A 25,512-nucleotide genomic window follows, 5' to 3' on the forward strand; every position below is an offset into this window, starting at 1 on the left:
ACGGATGTTGCAATCTACTGAAATGTGCAAACATCTATGGAAATACAGAATTTAAGGCAAAAACAAATTTTGTACAATACTAACAAGTTGAAAGTCAATATTTGGTGTGACCGTCTTTATTCTCCAACACAGCCTGAACTCCTTCAGGCAGCTTTCTTATAATTTCTTTAATTAGTCTTCAGGAATAGTTTTTCAGGCTTCCTGAAGGACATTCAAAGCTCATTTTTGGATGTTTGCTGCCTTTTCTTCCATTATAGGTCAACATGATGCCTCAATAAGGTTGAGGTCTGGGCTTTGGGGAGACAAGTCCATGACTGATAGTGCTCCACTGTTTGTGTTTGGCATTATTTTCACGTCATTTTCATTACCAATTAGACACTTTCCAGATGGTATTGCCTGATGGGTCAGCATCTGATGCTACTTTTCTGTGTTCATAATTCAATCAGTTTTAACAAGATCTCCAACACCAGTGGCTGAAAAGCAGCTCCAAACCATGACTGAGCCTCCACCGTGTTTCACAGATGGCTGTAGACACTCACTGCTGCACCTCTGTCATGACCTTTGTACATATTGATGACAGTTTGAACCATCACTTTTTGATTTTCAACTCAGTTCTTGTGTAGTTTGGCATACCTCAGTGTTTTCTCCCTGTTTGCCTTCCTTAAAAACGGCTCCTTTACAGCCACCTTTCCCTTCCACTGAGACCATTTGTCATGAGGCTTCAGTGAACAGTAGCTGGATCAACTGAAGGATCAGATGCTTCTCTCAGCTCCTGTGTCAGGTCTTTGCTGGATTTTTTTTACACTATTTCTTAAGGACGTTACTTTGCAGTACTACTACTATAGATACAGGCCTGCTAATTCTTTTGTTCTCTACTCGTCTAATTTCCTGATATTTTCCTAATATTTTAAGGGCATGATATGCCAAGTTCAGCAAATAGCTCTCTTGAAACCACTTTGTTGGTACAAAGTATTATTTTATGCCTGTCAAACAGTCTTATCTTCAGCATTTTCTATAGATTTGACCATTATTAAGTCTAATCTAATCTATGACTGAATGATTCATAGGTTAGTGTTAAGTGGTTTAAAAAACAGGATTGGACTGAAAAGTGACCAAGGTTTGAAAGACCTTCATAAAGCCTGGAGAACTACTCAAGACCACTTTAACTATGTACAGGAAAGTCTGGCTCCTTAGAAGCAAGATAAAAAGAGATAAAGGGGAGCTCGAGACTTTTGCACAGCACTACATTTAGTAAATCTCTAGCTTAGAAGAAAAATTTTTCTAAAAATTTAAAGACTTTTGTGTCATGGTGGAAATATACATTTCAAATAATGTGTTTATGCACATCTATGCACAGCTTGACGTTTGTAGTTATTTCTATCCCATAACAGTTCTGTATATTATTCCGTACTTCGACTTTTTGCAAATGAAAACAGACAGCATACTGATGACTTAATAAAATGCACTGTGTTAAATTAATTACCCAACAGAATATAAAGAAATATATATTAGCTTCTCATTAGCAAACAACAGGAAAATGCTGCTCACACTTTAATTACATAAGTGATGATGTAATGTGTAATACATAGTAAGGCACTTTAAATGCGTTTTTAGCACTGGATCTTTGATATTTTACATCTGTTTTGTCACAATATGTTTTATTTATGCAATAAATACATAAACTAGTATTTTTTATGTTGTATCAGGAAAACTTTGCCTAATTAAGGACCCAAATACTTCCTTCACCACAGATGTTTTTAAACTGATAAACTGTAGACATGGACAGAAACAGAAAGAACACAATACATATAAGGTGGGACAACAAGTAAGAACTGGCTTACTGGGTTGTGTCTGATGTGTGCACGTGAGCATTTCTGTGTGCATGCTTGCGCCCCACAGTATTTGACAAGGAGTCTCATCTGAGGGAGGAGGAAGAAGGGACAAGAAAATAAGTAAGCTGGTACTATTACTGCCATCTTTGTCATCTCCATCATAATTACAAATGACCTTGTCACGTCAGTCGGGGAGGAAGTACGTCAGCCACCAGCAGAAACGGTTAACCATGCCTGGTGAACAATAGCTCTTGAGTTGTCTTTATCTCTTAAGATAATCACCATTGGTATGTTTCCTGTTCTTTTACTGACATATTTTACATGTATATAGCCTCGCAACTGCTAGATGACCGACAAAAGATATTCTGTTTTTGTGGCTCAGGTGGTAGTTTGATCCCTGGCTCCTTCAGCCTTTGTGTTGTTTTATCCTTGAACAAGATACACTAAATCTAATGAATCTTGAAGGTTTAAAAGTGCTTAGGCAAAGAAAAAAAACACGTTTTTGTTAAGGAGTGAATGAGCCTTGTAGTAAGAAAGCACGTTAAAAGCTTAAATTGAGTAGAAAAGCACTGTGTAAGAGTCCATTTTCTTTATTTTTTACATCAAAGCAGCTGACCCATGGATTCACAATAGTTTGGGTTTCCTAATCGGACAGATTGATAATCAATTGTTATGGGAAGAGCCTGACCTAGTGGGTTTGATCCATTTCAAACCTCTAAAGAGGTTTGTAAAATGTTTTTACCATTATGAAAGTAAGAAATGTCCATTTTTAAATAGTTTTTGAAGAAAACAAATAGAATTTAAGGAGGAATCTTGTCATGGAGTCCACCATACTGAAGGCAATTTCATCCTTGCGCTTCTCTGCATCTGTACACAAACTATATGTGTATTTGTTTGTGTTTTTGCAAGAGAGAGAGACTGTAAGAGAACGAGGGAGAGAAAACCTTACTGTTTGATTGTTAGCTCAGAGCTAAACAGATGCGTAAATAGAGATAGGAGAACCTAGTCACATCAGATTACAGCAAACAGCAAAAATCAAACTGTCTCTCACACTCTCACTCTCCAGCACACAAACACACATATGCAGTCACAGACAGTAGTCGTACCCTGGAAAACAAACAGACATCAGCAAAGCAATGTGCCTCGATTGTGCATCCAGCCTTTATTCGTCACAAGCGGAGAACGTGTTCCTATACTGTAACTATCCAGTGAACACATTCAGAAAGCGTGGGTCTTTGTTTGCTACAGAAGCATGCCGACGCGCATTGAGGAATAAATACAGTGATGATGCATACCATCACATGCCTCATAAACCCTAATGTTACCACTCGAACATCTCCGTAGACCCCAGGCAAAACGGAGAGCCCACCACAGGGACAGGGGGAAAGAGCGAGAGAGAGAGGAGCGCACGAGCGAGCTGTGATGATGAATTGATTGATGAATGCAAATGAAGATGAATGCATGTGGCAAATACAGATAACAAGAGGAATATGAAGAGCACAGCAGCTGGTTCACCTTCCCCCCCCCCCCCCCCCCCCCCCCGTAGCAGAAAATAGGAATAGCTGATATGTATCTAGCCTATTAATACCATGACAGCGACAGTGAACGCACCACTAAACCAGATATGGCTCTCTTATCGCAAATCGTATGGCCTAGGAACAGTGGCCACCAGTCTTTCTATACCATCTGGAGCCTAATCACTGGGATGGGACAAACAGATCAGCTTCATCGCCTAACATCCTAACCTTTATTGCCATATGGAACGTGCCCTTAAACTGACTACACATCAGTGTGCATGTAGATTAACGAGCAGTGGTTTATGTTCCTAATTGTTTGTCCCCAGCGCAGCATCGCTCCATCACAAAACATACCGAGTGGAAACAACGTGGTGGGCACTGGTGTGCGTGGAGGTGGACTGCGCATGCTTGTGTTTGTGGACTTAGCTTTATGATATCAGCAGATGTCTCACAGAAGTATCTGTCAGTATTTGCAGATTAATCAGTTAGTAATCACCATAAGTGGGAAGATAATAAATAAAACTAACTTAATTGCCATCCAGGTAATTTGGATGAACATGTGTCTCTTTTCCTAATTTTACGTGTAGAAAATCAGCTTCTTCACCACCAAAATAAAAATCGAATTTTTCTTTTATTTCAACAGCAGCGAAATTAGTTTTGTGTTTATTTCCCAAATTTTTATCTCTGAGTTTTCTGTCTCGGTGTCAAGAGGTAATGTTTTTCCTAATGAAGTTTAGTCTGTGTGAAAACATTTTGCAGCTCCTAATGACGACACAGCTTCTGGAAATAGATTCTGTCTCAACATTTTTCTTTCGCTCTCTTTTTTAAAATGTTGTGATTAACAAAAAATAGATTTTTCTGTTTGGAATATTTTTGGATTTTTTTTTTTTTTGGAACTTACATCTTGAGATAATAAAAAAACACTTTACCAACAAAATCTTTTTTTCATGCACATTTGTGATGATGACTGTGTGATGCAGTATCTTTAAGACTGATTGCTCAAAGTCTGATAAAGGACTTTGAGCCTCTAGACATTTGTCTGAGTCTGCATCTGCACAACTGCAGTTTGTGTGCACACAGATAATTTTCAAATTGATGATGACTCAATTGGAAGCGAGGAGTACCTTCATTTACTAAGCTGCAATACTCGAATACATCAATACAAAGAGACTCTTTCTCTCTTTCTGTGGTTTCTTTTACATGCATGTCTACTTTTTTCCCCACAATCTCAAAGTCTGCTGGAAAGGTTAAACTCCTATCACAGCACCATTTCCAGAGCGATCTGAGACTAACTATTGATTAATGCTGATTTGACATTACACACAGATGAGGACAACACCACCTTCTACATTTAACAAATTAATTTTTGGGAGAGAGAGGACTGTAAATAAAAGAGGGAGTAATTTAGTTTATTATTTACCCCACTGTTTCATTTGCATTTCTCTTTGCAAACGGTTGTGAAAAGTTACTTTAATATAAATGTGTAATTTCAGCTCTCAGGCCTAACTCGGCTGCAGCGTTATGATCCTACTGCATGCGTCTTGATCCTCCGCAAGCCGCTCACACATGGTCGCTGACATGCTACTGTAGTAAATTTCTCATTCACATGCACGCTTGCGCACGCGCGCACACACATTTAAACACACACTCCATGCAATGCAAAGACGCACCAGGCAGGATGACACTCACATGTGGATCCACAAACGCTGGTGTGGCGCCTCCGTTTTGCTTGGAGAAGCAGAAAGAGGCGATAGGAGGCAGGAGGGAGGGGGAAAAAAAGGCAGGACGGCGAGGGAGGGATGCAGGGAGGCAGCCGGTGATGGATGGATGGAGGGAGGGAGAGAGGGAGGGGAAATGCGGAGGGACGCAAGGGAGGTGGCGATGGTGGTGGTGGGGCAATGAGAGGGCTGAGTGGTTCTAGTAAATATTTATATTGCATTATGATACGCGCGACAGTGAAAGAGGGAGACGGGGAAGGCAGAGAAAGGGGGGATATATAGAGCGTCCATCCCTTTATTAATTTTATTCCGGACCGCTAAGTTTAGCATTCAACACGTGTCGCCAGTGATGGAGAGAGGGAGGGAGGGGGGGAGAAATCGAGAGAGAAAGGGGGGAGAGAGAGAGGTTGACGGTTGCTAGGTGACGGGGCGCATATACTGAATTTTAACAAAAGATCGGGGAAAGAGGGAGAGCTGGAGAGGGAGAGAGAGAGAGAGGAGAGGAGAGAGGGAGGGAGAGGAAAAGAGAGAGATCGGAGAAATTGAATACATGTAGAACATATATATATTTAGATATATATTTTCACAGCGCGCGTGTCTGTGTGTGTGTGAGTGTGTGTGTGAGTGTGTGAGTGTGTGTGTGTGGCGGCGGCGGCGGCGGCGAGAGGGGGACACCCGCAAAACGGATACCTCAAAAAGGAAGGATGTGAAAAAGGATGGAGGGACCCAGGAAAAGAGGGGGGACAGGCTGCTGAAAAACAGTAAGTACATTTATTTTAATGATATTTGCAATGCGGAGGCATCTTTTCTTTTTCTTTTTTTTTTCGCTGCTTCACTCCACGCACACAGACTCTGTGCTGCTGCTTAGATTAATTGCGGCTCGGGCAGTGAGAGGGTGCTACGCGTCATTGAGACGGGGATAGCGGGCTCGGGTGTCGGCATGTCGGGTGCGGACGCCGGTGATGGAGAGATGGATGGATGGATGGAGATGTGGAAACGGCCGGCGCACCGGGGCTTTGACCCCTCTGTCATTGCTGCGCCTGAGAACTCACAAGCACCTTAACGCATATGTTCCTTACAGCAGATGGGATAGGTAGTCTAATGACACACACAGACACACACGCACACACAGTTTACCGGTAGTTCAATTAATCATATGGACTAAACCTTTAGGCTATGATTTTGTCTGCCAGGAAATTTCTGTGCATTATTAATAAAGACAGAGTTTGGGTTCCGTTTAAGTCTTCAAACACCGGCGCTGGCTGCAGTTTCCCCCTCACTTTGCTGCGGATGTATTAATTGAGGCGATCATATCTGTTGATGCTCATTTTGTCGGGCTGCGTGGTCAGTGTCAGTGCGTGCTTGTGTTTGTGTGTGAGTGAGCGCGTCTGCTCGCTCGTCTTGCACAGCTATAGCGCTAAGCCCGCAAGATTGCCGATCAGTTTTGCCTCTTGATCTATTTATATCCCGATACGCTGAATATTTGGGCGTATGGCAGCGCGCAGTTATCCCTCTGTTGCCACCGAGGAATCTTCCCCCAACAGGCTGACTTGCCTCAAACATTCTCAGACAGCTGGAACAGGCGGTTTTTTCTTCTCTCTCTGCTTTTTTTTTCTTTCTTTGCCCAGCTGCGTAAAGGAGTATGTGAGAGATTTCACTCTGTATGTACATTTTCTGCACCTCTTTGGGTGCCCAAATAACTTTTGTTTTTGCCTTATGGTACTTTAATAGAGTGAATAACAGGCACAACCAACACCATCATCATCATCTTCGGTCATTTTCTAGAAAAAAAAATAGGCCTTGGCCCAAAGAGACCACCAATGGAGAAGCTCATGCTGTTGACCTGTAAAACGGAGAGGCACAGTGTTGCTTCTATTACAGATTTGCTGCAGTGTTTGAGAGTGGCAATGCATTGTGAGGCCAACATTTATCCAGATGGAAATTGGAATTAATGTGTTTGTTTTCCCCTGTTTCTGTGGGGTGTTTGGTCTCCCCCCCCCCCCGCCGCCCTCACCCCTTCACTCTCTCAGCTGAATTCTGTAGCTGATATCCATTTCAATCAGCTCTTTCACCCACAGGTGACGTGCTCGGTACAGTTTATCACTTTGCCTCACAAACCCTGTGAAATCTACGCACAGGCGTACTGCAGCAGTGTGCTGCCTGCACTGCTGCCCGTAAAGTGTTGCTTTCAGTGTCAGTAGAGCCCCCCTTCTCTGACGATCTGTCGTACAGTTGCCCAGAGAGAGCTGTACTGTACCAGCTGTGAGTAGGGGCAGGCAGGAGGGGAGGGGACGAGGATGAGAGAGACAGCAGGTGTGGAGGGGCAGAGAGAGGAAGACAAGGATGAGAGGTGTGAGGACAAGGGGGAGGGGGGTGGAGGAGGGATGTGAGCGGGAGAACTGGGCGAGAGATTGGGAAGGCAGGAAAACGAGGTGGAGAGTAAGAGAAGGAGTTGGTTGGAACTGAATCTCGGGGGGGGGGGGGGGGGGGGGGTGTAGTTGGAAAAGCACATGAGAAGAGATGAGGAGAAGCAATAGAGTCAACATTTGTGTGCTTGTTTTCTTCAGCCCATGCTCTTCATCAATTTCATCTCATTGATTCTTTGACTCTGGCGCAGAAAACCTTCAAGCTTAGCTCAGTCCCTGCTTCGTTTGTCTCCCCCCAGTCCCCCGTTCCCTATCGCCTCCATCCTTTCCATCAAAACTCTCACCTCTGCAACCTGTAACTTCCGCTGCAAGGTTTCCTGTTCCTTTTCCCCCCTTCCTTCTGCCCGCCCTTATATCATTTGCTCAACGCAACGTTAGTGGATGGTTTCCTCAATTCTGCCGCCCACCCAAACCCCTCTCCCAGCGTCTGCACACGTGGCACCCAGTGTTCTTTTTAAGGTAAAGCTCGTTAGCACAGAACATCAATTAGTCTTTAACGAGATCAGAGGCCGCTGTTTTGGAGCGATTACTGTACTCTCCTCTCTCAGTCTTCTCCTTTGGACACTTCTTTGGGTTGTATTGATAAACGTGTTGCATATTCACTTTGGCCTGCAGCAGTACAGCTCAGAATTTAATACATGTGGTTGGGAGTGGGCTGTGAGATGTCCTTTTTTGATGAATTATCTGACTGTCTTGTGCTATTTTCATTTGAAAACCCTTCGTTGGCTTACTCACAGCAATAAATAAATCAAACTCATTAAGGACAAATCTGTATTTTCCTACGATAACACCTCTGACTGGTGCTCATTAAACAAATCCATATAATTTCAGGAAAGAATGCCCTCCATTGAAATCAGCAGGGAACACAATTTATCAAACTGACTCTTCTCTACAGTTTAAATTGATCTAAAGTGTAAAATTGGATACTACAGTCGTCAAGCTTTTAATGGCTAAAATCACTTAAAACATTTTTTTTTATTAATGATACAGGTGTTTAGAAATTAAATGATGTTCTGTTATGGCTTAAAAAAGAAACTGCCACTCAACACAAGACTTACAACTAAAAGTAAATTTAATAAATCTGAATCTTTTCAGGAAGTGCCATTGTGAAATTCTGCATAGTTATAGCTGAGATAATAAATTAACTGCCTGCACAAAAAATAATAAGACATCTTAAAATTTCTATCATTTTAGACCTTTTAAAGCAAAAACACATTTTTAAAAAATCCAAAATGTTCTCGCTTCAGCTTGTCCAGTGTCTTTTCTTCCTTCATTGAAATTCTGGGTATTTAAAGACAGTAACACACGTCACACTGGACAGGGAAGTTTATAAATCGTTAATGAAGGAGTCAGGCTTCATTAATGAAGCTACAAATAGGTACATTTAGTAGAGGATGCTTATTTATGGTTTTATTTCTAGCAAAATTTTTACATTTCCATTTAAAATCAGGAAAAAAGAGGAGTATAGTAGTAATTCTAATATATTCAAATTTAATCTGCGTCTGCTAATCAGATTTAACAAAACAACCTTTTTGGTAAAATCAGTGCAGGTACCTCAAATTTCTGCTGATTAGCTCCGTTACAGCTGCCAAGCTATCAGTGACAACTCAACCAATCTACTAGTAATTAGCTATACAAGTAACATTATGATGCACTTGATTGTGACAAGTGTGAGGAAAAAAACAAAAATCATCTGGTTAACCATGTTTTAGAGAGCGACGTCTCCCAGAATAAGGTATTTGGATAAACGTGTAAATGAATTAGTAGCTGTTGATGGAAGTGGTGCAAATATAGCTTTCAATATGATTTAAAATAACTGGAAAATCCAATACAGTAGTACAGTATCAAATCCTTTATGCTGATAGAGCTACATTTAGTAGAGTGACTTCAGAGGTGCATTCAAATACCTGGACTATATCACCTGTATAGTCACCTAACAAACAGATGGGAAGTAGAATCAAATGGACAGGTGGACAGGCTGGCTGACAGACACACTGATAAACAAAATCACACAGACACACACAAAACTGAGGGACATTTAGCGTGCACTCCTTGCACAGTGTTGTCTAACAGGTGTGTGCACACACTCAAGCAGGCATGCACACACACACAAACCTGAGCCAGAGCCCCGCGGCTTGTTTTGGGAATACAAGTCTGGAGGCAGAAAGCAGGCACACAGCTTCACATGGCTGCATGCAATACACAGGCACACAAACTCTCAAAAAGTACATTCAGGGAGAGACCCATGGGTATGCAGTCAGACACACACGCACACACACACACCAAAGCATACCCCAGAAATACACACAAAAGGAATACTGGCACTCAAACAGACACAAACACACAGTTTTGGATGAGAGAGGACCTTGGCCACGAGATGCGCACATTTATACACTGTATATATACACTTGTGTGCACACTGCATTGAGACACATGCGCACACACTGACAGACACAAAGAGGAAAGGCAGGACGAAGAAAAGTAATGAAAGAAAATAAAGAGATGTGCAGGAATGTTTTGCGGAGCGCAGCGTTTTGCAGCAATGTGGTGCGGTCCTTCATGGTGATGGATGGGGCAGGAAATGACAGCATAAGTGGTTATTAAAAAGAGGAAATGGGGGCATTTATAAAAAACTACGTTAGGCTGTGTCTGCAGTCCATGTCTCGAGTCATCCCGAGCTATTGTGTCATGCCTTCGGATCTGTGAGTCTTCCCCGAGCTGCATGCGGAGCGAGCTTTGTTAAAACTCAATGTCATTCTCCTTTCAAAGAACTCAGGAGCTGGCATTTATAGTAGACTTTGTACAGTGTGCGATTTACAAGGTGCAGGTCCCAGGTGCGAAGTCAAACTTGTTTTATTGTCTTATCACTTCATATAAAAATAGCTTTGCACTATTTTTATGTTAAGTTTGAATGTGAAATTCCTCCATAAACAGGTGCCAACCATACAGCTGCTGAAAATGCAAATATGTGTGTTTGCACCTGAGTGGAATTTGCACAGTGTGTTATCTACAGTACAACAAGGAGGGGAAGACAAGGAAGGAAGAGGGAATGTCAGCGCAGAGATGGAGAAAAGGCTCTGATGAAGATAGTTTGATGTTGCTGTGCTGTTTTAATGTGCCTCATCTCTGCATAAATAGCTCCAGCTTCTAAAACTGGCCTTGTGATTTGAGACAGTTCTACAGACTCTCTCCTGCTTTTTTTTCGTTTTTTTGACACTGAAAAGAGTGAAATGTACAACGTGCACAGATGCTGTTAGCCTAACTCAGGATTACAATTAATTTGTTTTCATTTCAGGTTGCGATTTTTCATTATTCCTCCCGAATATTTTCTCACATCGAAGTCCTCTTTAGTCTATCTCTAAAGGTAATTAGGACCGAATGCCTTCTATTCAATTATGTAATTGCAATTTGAATCTGATGTGTCAAACGAGCCAATAAACCACCGTGTCCTTAAGCTACCCTTGTTCGGACTCATCAGGGCGATTGTTATTTGATCTGTCCTGTGGTGAACTGTGGCATTAACTCTATAAAAGACTGCAGCTTTGGGAAAAGAGGGACACTTGTTCACACATTTTGCATGGAGCAGTATAGGAGACGGAAAGGAAATCAATTCTTGGCACTATATGCTCCATGTCATCTACACCCAAATATTAAGTCAGCTTTTTGCAGCTCCTATCATGAACTGTCCGGGGCAATGTCACTTTGTGAAGACTAGTTTTTGTGAGTATGTGTGTGGATCAGTGTTCACTGTTATGCTGTCGTTAGCTTTTAATTTGACTCAGTATCATCACTGACTCGACAAAGATGAATCATCAGTCATATGTTAGTCATGCCATAATGGTGGAAAAAGTGGGTAATGCGATTTTTATTAGAACCTTTCCACTCAGACCAGATGAATCACATTAAGACTAGTTTTTCTTTTTCTTGTGATAAAACACACTTTCACGTGAATGCTGTTTTAACACCTAGAGGGTGTTGAAGACACTCCCCAGTGGCAGTGGCCTCCTCCAGAAGGATAAAGTGCTCTGCCACAACACTAAGGGTCAGAGTTACTAAATTGGGCAACATAGCGCAATCCCCAAATAGCACTGATAGATGTGGTTAGCTTTACAGGTTATTCACAAATGTTGTCCTGTTTTCTAATCAGAGGTGCGGTCAATTAATTTCAATACCAAAAATAAGCTTTAACTATTGGTGCAATTAGGGTCATCCGCACAAACCTCTGAGTTCCCACCTTTTACACACAATCTTGTCACTGCGCTCTCTTTATAATACAGAGAGTGCTTCTTTTTGTATATCTGGCACTCAGAGTGGTCAGGATTGTTGTGAGGAACATGTTGAAGAGCCCAAGGCACTAACCCGAACTCCAAACTCTCCAAATACCCAATCTGATCAAGCATCAGTGGGATGTGCCATCTCTGGGTCCCATCTTTCAGTTGTGTTTTGCTGGCATGATAAAAACCTGCATGATATTGGCTGAAACTTTATTGTTGTGGGTTAATGGTGTTATTTATTTACATGTAAATTAGGCCCTGTCACACAGGTCTTGAGAGTCACACAGATCACTAGGAAAAAATGTATATTCCCTGACTGTTTGGTGAATAATTGCTGAAAGCTGATGGCAGTCACTGTGAAATCGATTGCTGAAGCCAAACGCCCAGTCGCTAGGTGAAACTGGTCAGAAAGAAGAATATGGTGCACCACAGAAAACATCACTGCGATCGCTTTGCTCACTTGCAGGTTGCTCGTACTTTGCAAAGTCCGAGCTGACTTCCAAGCTACTCATCGAGTGCTTGTGCAAAGTGAGACGTAAACTGCAAATGAAGACTATTTGCTTTCTAAGTCAACGTTGTGCCTTTTGAAACATGTCGGTTGCAGCAAAAGGGGTTGCCTTTCACTTTTGCAAGCTTTACCTGCACGGTGAGTGATTGCAGACAAGTCGCACTGTGCACATGATGGGCTGCTGTGGCAGAGACCAAAGCCACCACAGGGAAGTTTTTTCCTTCTTGGGGTTTTTTCTCCTCTAATAGCAAAAGCACAGCTGTCAGAAATTTTTGATATCTCATGACATGAACCGTTTTCTCACTGCTTATAATTGCATTCTGTAAACGATAATATGAAATCTGCTGAAAAAGCTGTGGCCATCTCAGCCCACTGAGCACATCTCTGATGAGATACCACAGCTTCATATGTCAGGATTTTAAAAAAATGGAGAAGACAGACATTTCATATTTGTTACTGTGAAGCAAACATCATAGCATTAGTGAACTCCAAGGGTGAAGAGAACACAGCGGGGCTCTGACATCCCCTTCACTAACCTCTCACCACCTCTTATTATTGAAAATCACCCTGAGTCCTGATTCAGGCTTCTGCGGTAGGTAGGCAGGTAACTTTTGCAGCTAGTGAGGTTTGGTTAATTGGTGATTCTAAACTGGTCATAGGTTTGAATGCGGGTGTGAATGGATGTGTGTCTCTCTGAGTTGCGACAGACCGGTGATCTGTCCAGGGTGTACCCTGCCTCTCGCCCAGTGGCAGCTAGGATAGGCTCCAGGCCCCCTGTGACCATGATAAGGATAAGCGGAAGAGAAGGGATAGATGGATGGATTCCGGTGTTGGGTTCAGAGGGGTTTGCGGTTACGTCGTAGGTTGCGGCATAGATTTCCCACTGAAGCTATAAATCAGACCCTGAAAACGTTTGCTGGTCTCGATCTTTATATTCTTCTCCCCTTGCTGGTTAGGGTTGCTCTGTCTGCGTCGGAGTACATTTCCTGATCCACCAATGTTCAGACGATAGGCTGACAGAAGTGTTGCTAACACCTTTGGTTATGAGCGTGGGTGGAGCCAGATGTGCTGTGAATGCAGCTCAGACCTGCATCCAATATTGTTACGCAGCTTCAAATTCATGCAGAAGGAATCCAGCTTGATTCAGCAACATTTGGCACCTTCCTTGGAATGAGACGAGCTTAATATTTCTCCCACTTTAAATTTTCCTAAACATTTGGACGCCTGTGTAAGTGTCACAGACGAGCTATACACAGTCACCCGTACGTGCAAACCTTGAGCACGCTCGCCTGCTTGTGCAACTGTGTGCGTTGGCACTTGCCTGTGTGTGACCTTGTACAAAGACACAATAGTTATCAGTGAAGGTTTCCCACACCGGTTTAATCTGTTTATCCCCAGAATAAGATTGTGAATCATTACTATGCAGAGCCAGGTGCTTTTTTCTGCTGTGAGTCTTGAGCAGCTTCCTAGTTTGTAGTTGTTAAAGAATGTTTCACCTTACAGGTCCTGAAGGGCTGCTGTGTCGGCTGCTTTTCATCTTGCTCTTTTAATTAGTGACTGATTTAGATCTGGCTAGGTGATCCCAGTGTCTGGCCAATCAATGAGGGAATTAATGGAAGCAAAGCAACAGTGTGGCTTTGCGACTACTGGTTCGAGTTAGAGTGGGAAAATAATCTGTTTAGCTTCAATCCTTAAAAACGTGGTATTTGTTCAATGCTTTAATGCGATGCCACTAAATGGCGAATATTCCGAGGCTTATGTCGACTGCCTCATCATGTATGCTGTGACTCCTTCATCCATTTTGTTCCTAATTTCAGTCTCAGTGCTTGTTAAAAACATCAATCAGTCAAGCATTTCATTCATGAATGTACAGTATGTTATGTAAATGCTCAGTATGAATGCATTTTTATTATTAGATGCATTGATAGTGCTCTAATATTGAAGCTATTTTCCCTAGACCGAAAGCCCTCGGAGTTTCTGGATGCAGGTTGTGCAGTGAGAATTTATTCCTTTTAAAAACAAACGTAATAAGATAATCCCCCAGGCTGTGCGTTGTAAGCACATCTTAAGAGATTTGAGGGGGGGGGGAGGAACTACAAAAACAATTTATATGTACATTAGAAGGAGTAAATTATATGATATCATAGTCAACCTGGGAAAAGAAGGGAGGGCCAGGCACCAGCACTGCAGTCCTTTGCTGCCTTTTGTGTTGGGAAAATGAAATACCTTTGCTCCTTTTACCAGCATTAGCACTGGACATATAAGCTATGTAGTCTCCCTACAAAACCATTTTTCATTCATTCAAGTAAAGCTAGTATAGGCCATTTAGACTTATTGAAATAATGCTTTGTAAGGTACAAATTCCAGCTGCAAGCTCCCCAGACGCTGGCCTTTCCACATGAAAGTTTATGACCTCGCTGGTATTTATGTCTGAAAACTCATGAGAGTAGTAGATCATTTGTTGCCGATGTTTACTGAATGGATGTGTTGGTTGTGAGTTTGAGGGAGGGAGAAGATAAAATAGAGAATAGAGAATATTTCTGTTCATCATTCATACACAAATTGATTTTGTTTATGCAGACTGTGCAGCTCAAAGCACTCTGTGTGTGAGCTTGAAATGCCCCGAGGATTAAATGAATGACGGGGTTGAAAGATAACACATACACACACACACACACACACAAGATAGTTGTGTTTTCATCACTTCTTAGGACATAGCACTGACTTATTTGCTGTACATGTACCCTTAACCTAAACCTAAGTACTACTTGGACAAAACATAATTCTTAAACTAAGGATTTATGTTAGGAGGACATGCTTTTTATCCCGAAAAGTGAGGCAGGATCTTCAAAATATGACCATGTAAACAGATTTATGTGCCTGTAGCTTGACTTATAAAACACACACACACACACACACACACACACACACACACACACACACACACACACACACACACACACACACACACACACACACACACACACACACACACAAAACCAAAGAGAGAGAGGGGGAAAGCAAGAGAGTGTGGATAATTTAAGATGCCTAGGCTTTATTACAGAGAAAAATTAAAGGCCATGAATTTTATCAGCTGATTTTTCCTCTCAGGTTACGTGAGTTCATTTTTTTCTGAGCATTACAGCAATTACCCGGCATGTGCAGGTTCATAATAAGCAAAATCAAAAGGCATTCTCCACTAAGGTAATTATACACTCTGTCCTGAATGGTGCGAGTTAGAAAGATGAGATGTGGATAATGTCAAATATTTCAATAATGATCATCCGTAATGGATGTGATTTTCCCGTCACTGCTTTGTGTGTCTGGTGTGCCAGAAACCACAGAGACATTTTCCTTTTTGTTAAAAAATGAGGTCAGTGAATTGTTAGTGCAACACTGAGGCAGGGTCCAAGGTCAGCTTCATCTCATTTCCATCAATCCATAGAGGGACGAGAAACAAGGAGTGTTCTCCCATTCAAGTAATGAAAGTTATCCCCTCAATGTACAGAAGTGGAGCCCAATTAATTGACACTGTCTCTTGGCAGGAGAGTTTAATCCGAAACGTAAAAAAAAAAAGAAGAAAAAAGCCTGAATTAAAGGCAAGATCCTCTGAACCTCGGAGTGAGGTGCATTTTGTACGACCACATGGAAGCTTGAAATGTCAGAATAAAATGCCGTCTTGCTGTGAAGAAACATCAAAGTGAGATGTCAAGGTGACTGTTTCATTTTGTTCTTCCAAAGGGTTACGAAATATGAAAAGGACATGTGGAGACTACCTGCCAGAAACAAATGTTTGGCATGAAGAGCCAAGGGGAGATTTTGCTTTCCCATCTCACATAGTGCTGCAGCTTATATGAAATAATATCATATACAGTATATAAATTTGCATTTTGTGGGAAGACAAAGTAGAGCGGCGGCCTTGAGACTTAATATCGAAGAGTTTCTTTTTATTTGATAAAGAGGCAAACTCGATTTATTTCGCATCTTCTATATCACCTAACCTTAAATTTAAACAATCCATATGCAAAGCTGTCTCATAACAGAAGCAACATATTGTGATTTGTCTTTCCTCTTTGAGGACCTGCTGAGCTGATAGATGCCTGTGTGATTTTTTTTCCTTGAATGGCTTATGATAGTCACAGCTCTGCAAGTCCAAGCAGGGCAGCTGTGGCTGCAGCAAGCTTTACTACTGCTGTTTACAGCCATGCAGTAGAAACACACAGAGCACTGTACGCCCTACTGCTGCACGCTGAGCTTCTTGTCGATCACTCTGCACACTATGCACAATGGGAACAAGAGCCGCTCGCCTGCCTGGTGGCTCTTCTACTCGACAGGGATCAAAGAGAAAGAGAGCGATAGGGACAGGGAGAGAAATGGGAGAGAGGAAGTAAGTGAGGGAGGGAGGGGAGGAAGCAGAGAGTGAAAGAAGCGCAGGACAAAGACGTGCGTGAAGGGAAAGAATGGGGAGCGATAGAGGAAAACAGAGGGAAAGGAGAGAGGGCAGGAGAGTCGGTTACAGTGGCATGCTGCAGAGTGAGGTGGTAGAGAGACTGAATGAATGAATGAATGAATGAATGAATGAATGAATGAATGAGAGGATGAATGAACGAGTAAAACACCAAAAAATCCAAACGTGACTTAGTGAGACAGACTGAGTGAGGGAGTGTGTGTGTGTGTTAAGTGAGAGTGCATGAGTGAGTGGATGAACAAGTGCAGCAGGACAGAGAGGGAGGGGGGAAGGGAAAGAGAGAGAGAGAGAGGGTGCGATATTGGGAAGGGGGAAAAGAGAGGGAGAGAGGATCTGTTCCGTCAGAGAGGACACACTCCAGTGGCTGTGATTGAAGTATGGGCCAATTAACACGAGGAGCATTGAGCTCCAGCTGCACTCTTCTCTTCATTCCTCCGCTCCCACACACTGCCATATTATCCCCCACAACACACACACACATTGATACACTCACATATATGCACACTATGGACACCACACTGTGCTGGCACTTTATCTTATCTTTTAGTACAGTAGAGCTATGTACCAAAGAAAATTATTGAGGCTACACATGGCCGTTTTCTCAAGTACACTGTCGGGCTTAAATGTGGACAAATGAAAAAAAAGGAGATGAATTGAGTCTTCATCTTCATGAATGTGTGTTTCTTAACCTAGGCACTTAGAGCGAGAAGCTGCAATCTCTTCTAATAGAGTATAGCACAGTATTTATTAGATTGCATATATTTCAGATATGTTTTCTTGTGTGTGTTGGCTGTGGAAAATGGCCTAAGCTGATTCAGTGCAGCTCGTGCCACAGGCAGCTGAGAGCAGGTCCATTACTCTGCGTGACAGCAAGGAATGAGCAGCAGAGCCTCATTGTGGGCTAAACACAACGCTGAACACCGCACTTCCGCAACTCCACACTGCACAAACTCCAGACTACTCAAACTCCCATCCCCGCTCACGTTTCCCAGCAGATCCGATGCAGCGCGCGGTCTGGCACGCTGCCTCCATTGGAGTTCAGTGTGAAAGGGGCTCAGAGAAGTGCGGATGCCAGCAACTGACATCTACCCAAGAGCTCCCCACCTCTCTCAGGACGTGCTCTTCTACAGTCACCGCAGGCGTTCGAGCATACAGGAGAAGGGGGAGTAGGTGATCTTAAACATTGTGATTGTTTCCCTACCATCGCACTGACACCAAGAATCAATTTCATTTTTGTGTTCAGAGGCTATACAAGTTTTTTGGTCCCTTTAGCTTTGGCAGGAGTAATATAGGCTTCGCTGTTCTCCTTTATAGAAGGATGTACTGTACCTTCAAAGCTGATTTGCCTTCCGCTGCACAAAGCTGCAAACCTATTTTGATATTTCACAGACCAGGGAGAGAGTTTTCGCATAAGCTGCACATACACTCGCCATTAATTCCTATAAGTAATGATTTGAAATGGCAGCAAGCGCATTATGCAGAGTAAATCAAATGTTTAAGCAGAAATATGATAAGATGTGTTTTGATTGTGAAGTTCTGGCTGGCAATTTTGGAAGAGAAAGACGAGACTGGCTTGCCTGTGTGAATGTTTTCTCTCTCATCTTCTTGATTAGCTGTCTCTGTCGGCCTAAGAATATGCTCTGCTCTTAAGTACCCGGTAAATATTCCTGAAGGTGTTTTTAGTTTGCTTCTAAGAGTCACTGGCATGTACGCTGGCTGTCTATGGTGCTGTAAATGCCACTTTCTTTGTTTAAAAAGACAAACTAAACAGCCTCAGCAGAAAAAAATTATAATAATTAAACTGTAGCTACAGTAAGCGGCTTATTACAAGATTGATTGACAAACGGAGAGATCAACACTGCACAGTGCACATAGTTTTAATGGAGCCGCTGATGTAATGATTTAGAGAGCTTATAATGATTGAGGGGCCGTGATGAATTTAAAGTTGTGGTTAGGTAAAAAAATAAAAAATAAAAAAAATCAAAGGAAGCACTTTTCCATAAATTCAGATTTTCCGTTACATATTTATTGCATCTGCAGATGACAGACAAGGTCCAGGCAGTTCACCTAATAACGCACACGTGTTTAAGAAACGACTCTACAATAATAGATAACTTGACTTTAATGACTTTCAGTAAGAAACAGAAATCTATACACCTTTTGATTAAGTGATCCCACGTAAAGCAATCCCTGGATTGTGGGCAGCCTCTTGCCAAGTACATTTGGAGTATCCAGCGCTTGTCTGGAGGAAGCTCCAGGGGACTGAAGAGGATGGTTTTTAAAATTAGGGGGGGCATACTAAAATGGAAGAGAATAAAAAGCATTTTAACTAAAGATTAATTTACGTTAGAAAATCAAATGGAACTGTAATCTCTCACTCGTTCTCTCCCACTCCTTCTCATTCCTCGCGTGTGTGTTAAATGTAAGCCTGCTTTTTTTATTCAGTCTGCAAAATTTCACAGATCGTAGGAAAATAATGAACTTATAGTAAGATATATTTAAATGAGGATTTATTTATAATTAACTTTATTGAAGCACGCCCCAGTGAGATGTTGCAATTTGCACTTTTGATAACGGGCAGAGTGTGCTGTAAGAAATGTGGATGCTGAATGTAGTAATGCGCTGTTCGCGCTTTCAGCGAGGCTCACCGAAGGTGGAATAGCACACACTGGTTGTGCAGTGCAACGTAAACACCTCGTGAGACTGAAATACGGTGACAGCCCTAACAGTTATTGGCTGTGAGCTCGGCACCGTAGAATACATCTTCTCCAAATGAAATGATGTACTGTATTCCTGCAGTTCCATCTCTGGCGTTCTCATTTTCTACCTTTCTGCCCGTCTCCGTATGCCCTTTCCTACCGCAGCTTCCTTACATCAAAAAACACAGAAACCAAACCAAAAAAAGAGGAAAAAAACCCAACAAAGCCCTGTTTTCCTACCTCTCCTCTTCATTATTAGCTCCTCCTTTTCCCTTTCTTCTACTAACAAGTTTGTCTCCCCCTATCTCTCCACATCTCCATCTCTTTTTCTCACCCATTTCTATCAGCCTCCCTTATTCACCCTCTCATCCCACTCTCGCTCTCTCTCATTCTTCCTTTTTCTCTCTACTTCCCCACCACACACACCCTGTCACTCAAAACAGAAGGTTTGGCAGTACATTTGCCTAGGCCAGACACGTATACACATCCCAGTGATCAATATTTCTTTTCCTGCTACTCTCCCCTGTCATATTTTACACCACCTCCAACCTCCCCACCCACCTTCGCCCTCCCCTCTCCCCCGCCACCGTGTGGCCTGCTCCTCCACACAGTCTCTCGCTCAGTACATCCTAAGTCATATGCTCCGAATATTTACAGTACTTTTCATTCCTATTCATTGCACAGCTCTCTCTTGTGGCTGCTCCCTATCTTGCATTCCTCCGGTCCTTCTTTTTCTTCACTGCTGTCTTTTTTTATCCAAAAGACTGATCAGGGTCAAAGAATCGGCAGACTGTGACAAAGAGAGGTGAGTCGGATGAAGACAGAGCAAACAACATAGAGGGGAGGATAGGCCAAACAGAGGCACAGAGAGTTACTGTAGAGAGAAGATTATGTCAGAAGGCCCCTGCTAATCAATGCAACTGTGCCTGGTACCTGAAGCCATGAAAAACTGAGAGAAGAGACGGGAATGTAAAAACGGCAGAGCACAAGAGAGTGGGCTGAAAGTGAGGAGGATGTGGGGAAAGGGATGGAGGAGGGAGGGAAGGAGGGCAGCTGGCACCAGGAGCAAATTGAAAATGATTTGCTGTGTTTTTTCTCTTTTTTTTAGTGAGAGTGTGCGTGTGTGCACATATTAACCCTGCTATCTCCCAGGTAGTCATTATCTTTCTGTGTGGCTGTTTGCGTGGATGTGAGCGCGTACAGCCACGCATACTGCATTAACCCTCATATCTCTCTATCATTAAGGTGCTCTACAGGCGCAGTGCTGCTATGAATTTATCTCAGGAATGTTTGTGTGGCTTCAAACGCTTGCATGCTTGTGTATGCGCGTGGACGCGGTTGCGCGTGAGGGCGAGTGTGTTTACAGTTATCTTAATTGTTGTTATCATTCATGCAGCACAATAACCACCTCCGCCCCAATCTTTGTCTCTGTCTGCTATTAACTCTCTCTCCCTCTCACCCACCTTTTCTCTAACGGCCAGTTTCTATTTTTCCTCTTATTGTTCCTCCTCAGCCTGCAGCCTAAATAGCACCCATTTCATCTTCTCTCTGTCTTCCTTTCTTCTCCGTCCTTCATTGTTTTGTTTTTTTTTCTTATCCTGCATCTTTCGTCCAGTATTTTCTTCAACCAAGACTAACTTTCATTACCTCATGATTGGATTCAGAATTTGTTTCCCAGTTGACTGTATGAAGTCTCTGATCACTTTCTCTCTCTTTTTCTCCCCCGTTCTTTCTTCTACAACTCTTACTTAGTGTGTCCTTCTTACCCTCTTCTTTTCTTCAGTTTTTCTTTATTCTCTAATTTGATTTGATGTCCTCTGTATTGGACATGATAGAAAAGTCTAACTTAATGTCTTCGCTCTTGCTTTTTTCCTTCTTCTTCACCTCCCTTTTTTTCTTCTCCTTGCTGTCTCTCTTTCTTTCAGGCACCCTCTCTTAGTGCGATATATATCTGCCTCCCCCCCTCGGCAGGTTGCCATGGTCGCCATACCTACTCTCTCTCTCCTATTGGTCCTGGCAGAGTGGGCAGGTCTGGTGGACGCCTCCCCCCACCTCCTGCTCCGGCCGAGTCCGCGGGAGCGTGATGCAGGGGCCATGATGAACTTCAACATCGCCGTGATCCACGCCGGTGCGACAGTGCAGGCGGAGGCGGCGGTGGCGGGGCCTGGGGGAAGGGTGCTCTATCCCGGCTTTGGCCGGGTCTACGGCTCCCTGGGGGAGAGCGTGGTCACCCAGTGGGGCTCTGCTAACGTCATCTGGCTACAGGTTAGACACTGTCTCCTCTATCTAGTGCTTGTTCAGCTTTACTTGAAGGAGGGGAATAACAATGACGATCCATTATTCATAATCACTCATTATTTTAGCTGAATAGGCAGCACATTGCTGCTGTGTGTATAGGCCCTGCTGAATGAGCAGGGAGCTCTGCTCCTTGACCACAACTTGTATGAGGAGCCAGACATGCCATGAATACTACAGACACCTTCTTTGTGACTAAGGCAAAGTCAAGACACACTGACCGACTCTCTTTTTCTCTCTGTCTGTCTTCGTTCCTCCCTTCATCTTGCAGGTGAATGACAGTAGTCCTAAGACAGTACTGTCCCAGCTGTGTGAGCTGCTGGCGGCGCGGCCCCTGCAGGGTCTGGTTTATGAAGAGGAGAGGCCCCCTCGCACAGCTTGGGGACCTTTGGCCCCCATGCTGGAGTTTGTCTCTGCACAAACAGGACTGCCCATAGTGGCTGTAGGAGGGGGAGCGGGGCTGGGGAGGATGCCACAGGTAGGAGGAGGGAGGTTGTAATTGGGGTAGGTGAGGAGGTGTTTGCGACTTGAGTGTGTGTGAGATGAAGTTAGGAGAGAATTAAAAAAAAATATATATATATGTATGTATACAAGAGGCCAGTGTCCCAGATTGTGTAGCTGCAATTGTGAGAAAAAGCAGGTAAAACAATCTTAGTATGATGTGTCGCACACTGAAGCATCTCGGATTGACGGGATTTTTAATGGACTATAAAGGGAAAACTGCTATCCCCATAACAACAATGTCACAACTTTGCACATCCTGTTTGTGAAGAAAAGGTGCCAGGGAAGTGCCTGCGGGATGGAGGGCAAGCTGAAGGTCAGGGTCACTGATCTGCAGAAACTTTACAGTGTTTGATCTGTAAATGGCACCAACTGGGGCTATTGCTATGCCTGTGATGTTTTGGGGAGGGAAGCAGTGAGCAGACACGAGTGTGTATGTCAGTGAGTAAGGATGTGTGTGCAGACTGTACATTTTTTTTTTTGAATTACATGATTGTGTATGCATCAGAGAAAACTAGTGCCAAATTTCATCACCAAACAAGGGGGGGGGGGGAAGAAATAAAAAGCAGTGCATTTGTGCTTACAAATAACTGTTTTAACCATTTACTCTTGAGGAATTAAATTGTAGCACTTTGATGAACTTCCTTTGAAGCTGTACCCTCGCCTAATCCTCATTCCCTCCCACCTCCTGCACAGACTTTTTAGAAACACTCTCTTCTGGATGTCATAGGAGAATTCGTGCAACAATCCAAGCTGTTTTAGCCCTGCGGCGGAGCGATTGCTGCTGCTCTGTAACAACTACAAGCCCCGTGATGCCTCGATGTTGTGCATAAAGATGGAGCAGTCCAGGGCATTGTAGTTCTTTTTAGTGAAAATGTTGTTTGTTAGTTACTCATGCTAGTGCAGCTACAGTTTAGACACAGAGGGGGAATTTTAAAGTGAGATTTTTAACCACATCTGCCACTATCTTCCCCAAATTAGGAATCAGGTTCCGTCTTTCTCCAGTTCAGCTCCTCTACCGCACTCCAATTAGAAGTCATCTTTGAGGTGTTGGAGGAGTACGACTGGACCGCCTTTTCCGTGGTGTCCACGCGCCACCACGGCTACCGGGATTTCCTGTCTGTGGTGGAGGGCCTAACGGACGGCTCGTTCATCGGATGGGAGAAGAAGAGCGTGGTGATCCTGAACGTGACCGACGACCCTGGGGGGGCACGCACACGCAGGCTGCTGAAGGAGAACGAGGCGCAGGTGAGACAGGGGGGAGGGAGGAGGGAGAGGGGGAGGAAAGGGGAGGAAGTGCTGCAACTATCATTGGGGGCCCCCCTTTCTGACAGGTGGCTTCCCAGCTTTTTCCTTCCTTCTTCATCTCTCCCTCTGTCCCTTCACGTCTCTCTCTCCCCTCTCTCCTCTATCCCTCTGTTCTTCTCTTCCCCTCCCGTCTTGCCAAAGCATAAAGAGTTCATCGGTACAACGAAAAACCACGAGTCGGTCTGACTTTGCCGACTGGCTTTTGTGTGGCATTGTATGTTCTGTGGTGATGCGGAGCGCTGAAGAAATCCAGCACTTATCATACAGTTTTCACCCGTTTTCCTTTTAAGAAGCTTTAAGGTTAAAAAAGTTGCCAAATGTCTTATGTCGTGTTCTTTTTTTTGGTGTTTTCGGCCTGTCATACTCGTTACTGTATGAATAGAAACTGGATTGTAAAAAAAAAAAGATAAACAGGACTGTTCATCGTCTTAAAAAAACAATATTTAGCCGCACAGAATGAGTTTGTAATGAGCGATCAGTTAGTGCGCAGCTGCTTGTTGGAAGAAAATGACCGTAACCGATTTTCTTTTTTTCCTTTTTCTAATTCATAATTCATCCATTAACAAGCTGATGCTACACAATTGCTTCCCATTATGTAACTCTCACTCTCTTTATTTTGGCTTAAACTTAAACTGGCTTTAACTTAAAATATCCAAATATTACAAGAAAATCAATCAATTCTAAAGCTTATGCTTCAAATTTTCTTTGACTTATTAATCTCGACCAGGATGATTTGTGGTTTTGCTTTGTACTTCTGACACGTTTCATTCCTTTGTACTGTATGCTTGCCCCTTCTTACTTTCTTTCATACATCCACTTTCATCACACTGTCTTTCACTCACATTTTTTTATACCACCAACCTCTCTTAAGCCCCCTTTTAACCCCCATGATCCTCCTGTTCAGATTTGTTACTAATGTCCGTGTTCTTATGCCTACCCCACCTCCCCTTCAAAGCTCCCTTTCTCCCTCTCTGCCTCCCCTCCTGTGCTTCTTTGCCTGGAGACAAGCTCAGTCTCCTCTGCCGCTTTGCTTTTCACCTCCATCTCTGTATGGCTACCACTCATTCAGTCGCACATCCCTCCTGCTGCACGTCTTCCTGGCCACAGACTCTGCTTACCGTTGGCTCGGTTTAGTCTGGGTCTCAATGTCATCACTAATGTCCCAGAATGGCTACTGCAGCTCTGCGTGTGTGTGTGTGCGCGTGTGCATTTGTGTCTGTAAGTGTGTGCATGTGTATTGGATTCCTTAGGCTCCACTCAGCTGGTGTCACTGTTAATCTAACATACCGCCTGCGGCGAGTTGCCTATACGGAGAGCTTGCTTTTTAACCTTGCTTTTCATGACAGCTCCCTTGTTTTAGCTTTTCTCTATTGCTAATAAATGCTCGTGATTGGCTAGTGATGTATGTGTTTGCATTGCGTGCTCTCTTCTCTCTCTCTCTTTCTCTGCGCTACATTTATGATAATGTCTTCCACATTGTAGATGGCCCCTTGCAGGTCTGGGTCAATTTCAGCTCGGCTCTCTCGCTGTCTTTCATTTGTCCCATTCCGCTTCCAGCTTCTGCTTTGTGAGTGTTTCTTCTGCTCCTTCTGTCTTCATCTCACTCTTTTTGTCTGTTTTGTGTTTCTCATCCTCATTTCCTATCTTTAGATATTGTGTGTCTTTTTTTAACAGCTGATTTCATCCTTCCTTCTCAATTAAGTCTCCCAATCTCTGTCTTCCACCCTCTGTCTCCCTCCTCCTCCTCCTCCTCTGTCACTCTCATTCCCTGCCTAATTCACTGGAGGTTTATTGGCATACGGGCAGGATTGTTTTGCCAAGCCATTACAGTTCAAAATTCAATGAAGGCGCAATTCTCAAAATGTGCTTTCAGTCTGTTTCCCTGACACCCCCTCCTATTGCATGAAAGAGTTGTCTTTCTCTTTTTTGCCCTTCAATTCTGCTTTGTCTCTTTTTTTCAAGCTGT

General features: G+C 43.2%; 1 protein-coding gene across 1 annotated transcript in view; it reads left to right on the forward strand.

Moving 5' to 3' along the window:
- Positions 1 to 5,466: 5,466 nt before the first annotated feature.
- Positions 5,467 to 25,512, forward strand: part of grin2db (glutamate receptor, ionotropic, N-methyl D-aspartate 2D, b) — a 53,824-nt gene continuing 33,778 nt past the window's right edge. The window contains exons 1-4 of the mRNA XM_085423157.1: positions 5,467 to 5,828; positions 21,368 to 21,707; positions 22,009 to 22,215; positions 23,220 to 23,486. Of these exons, the coding sequence (XP_085279283.1) occupies positions 21,420 to 21,707; positions 22,009 to 22,215; positions 23,220 to 23,486 (762 nt within the window). The 5' untranslated portion in view covers positions 5,467 to 5,828; positions 21,368 to 21,419. The remainder of the gene's footprint in view (positions 5,829 to 21,367; positions 21,708 to 22,008; positions 22,216 to 23,219; positions 23,487 to 25,512) is intronic.

The sequence above is a fragment of the Rhamphochromis longiceps genome, linkage group LG11 (assembly GCF_057381845.1).
Source record: "Rhamphochromis longiceps isolate RC_006_pf linkage group LG11, R_longiceps_female_GT1.1, whole genome shotgun sequence".
In the NCBI taxonomy this organism is placed as follows: Eukaryota; Metazoa; Chordata; class Actinopteri; order Cichliformes; family Cichlidae; genus Rhamphochromis; species Rhamphochromis longiceps.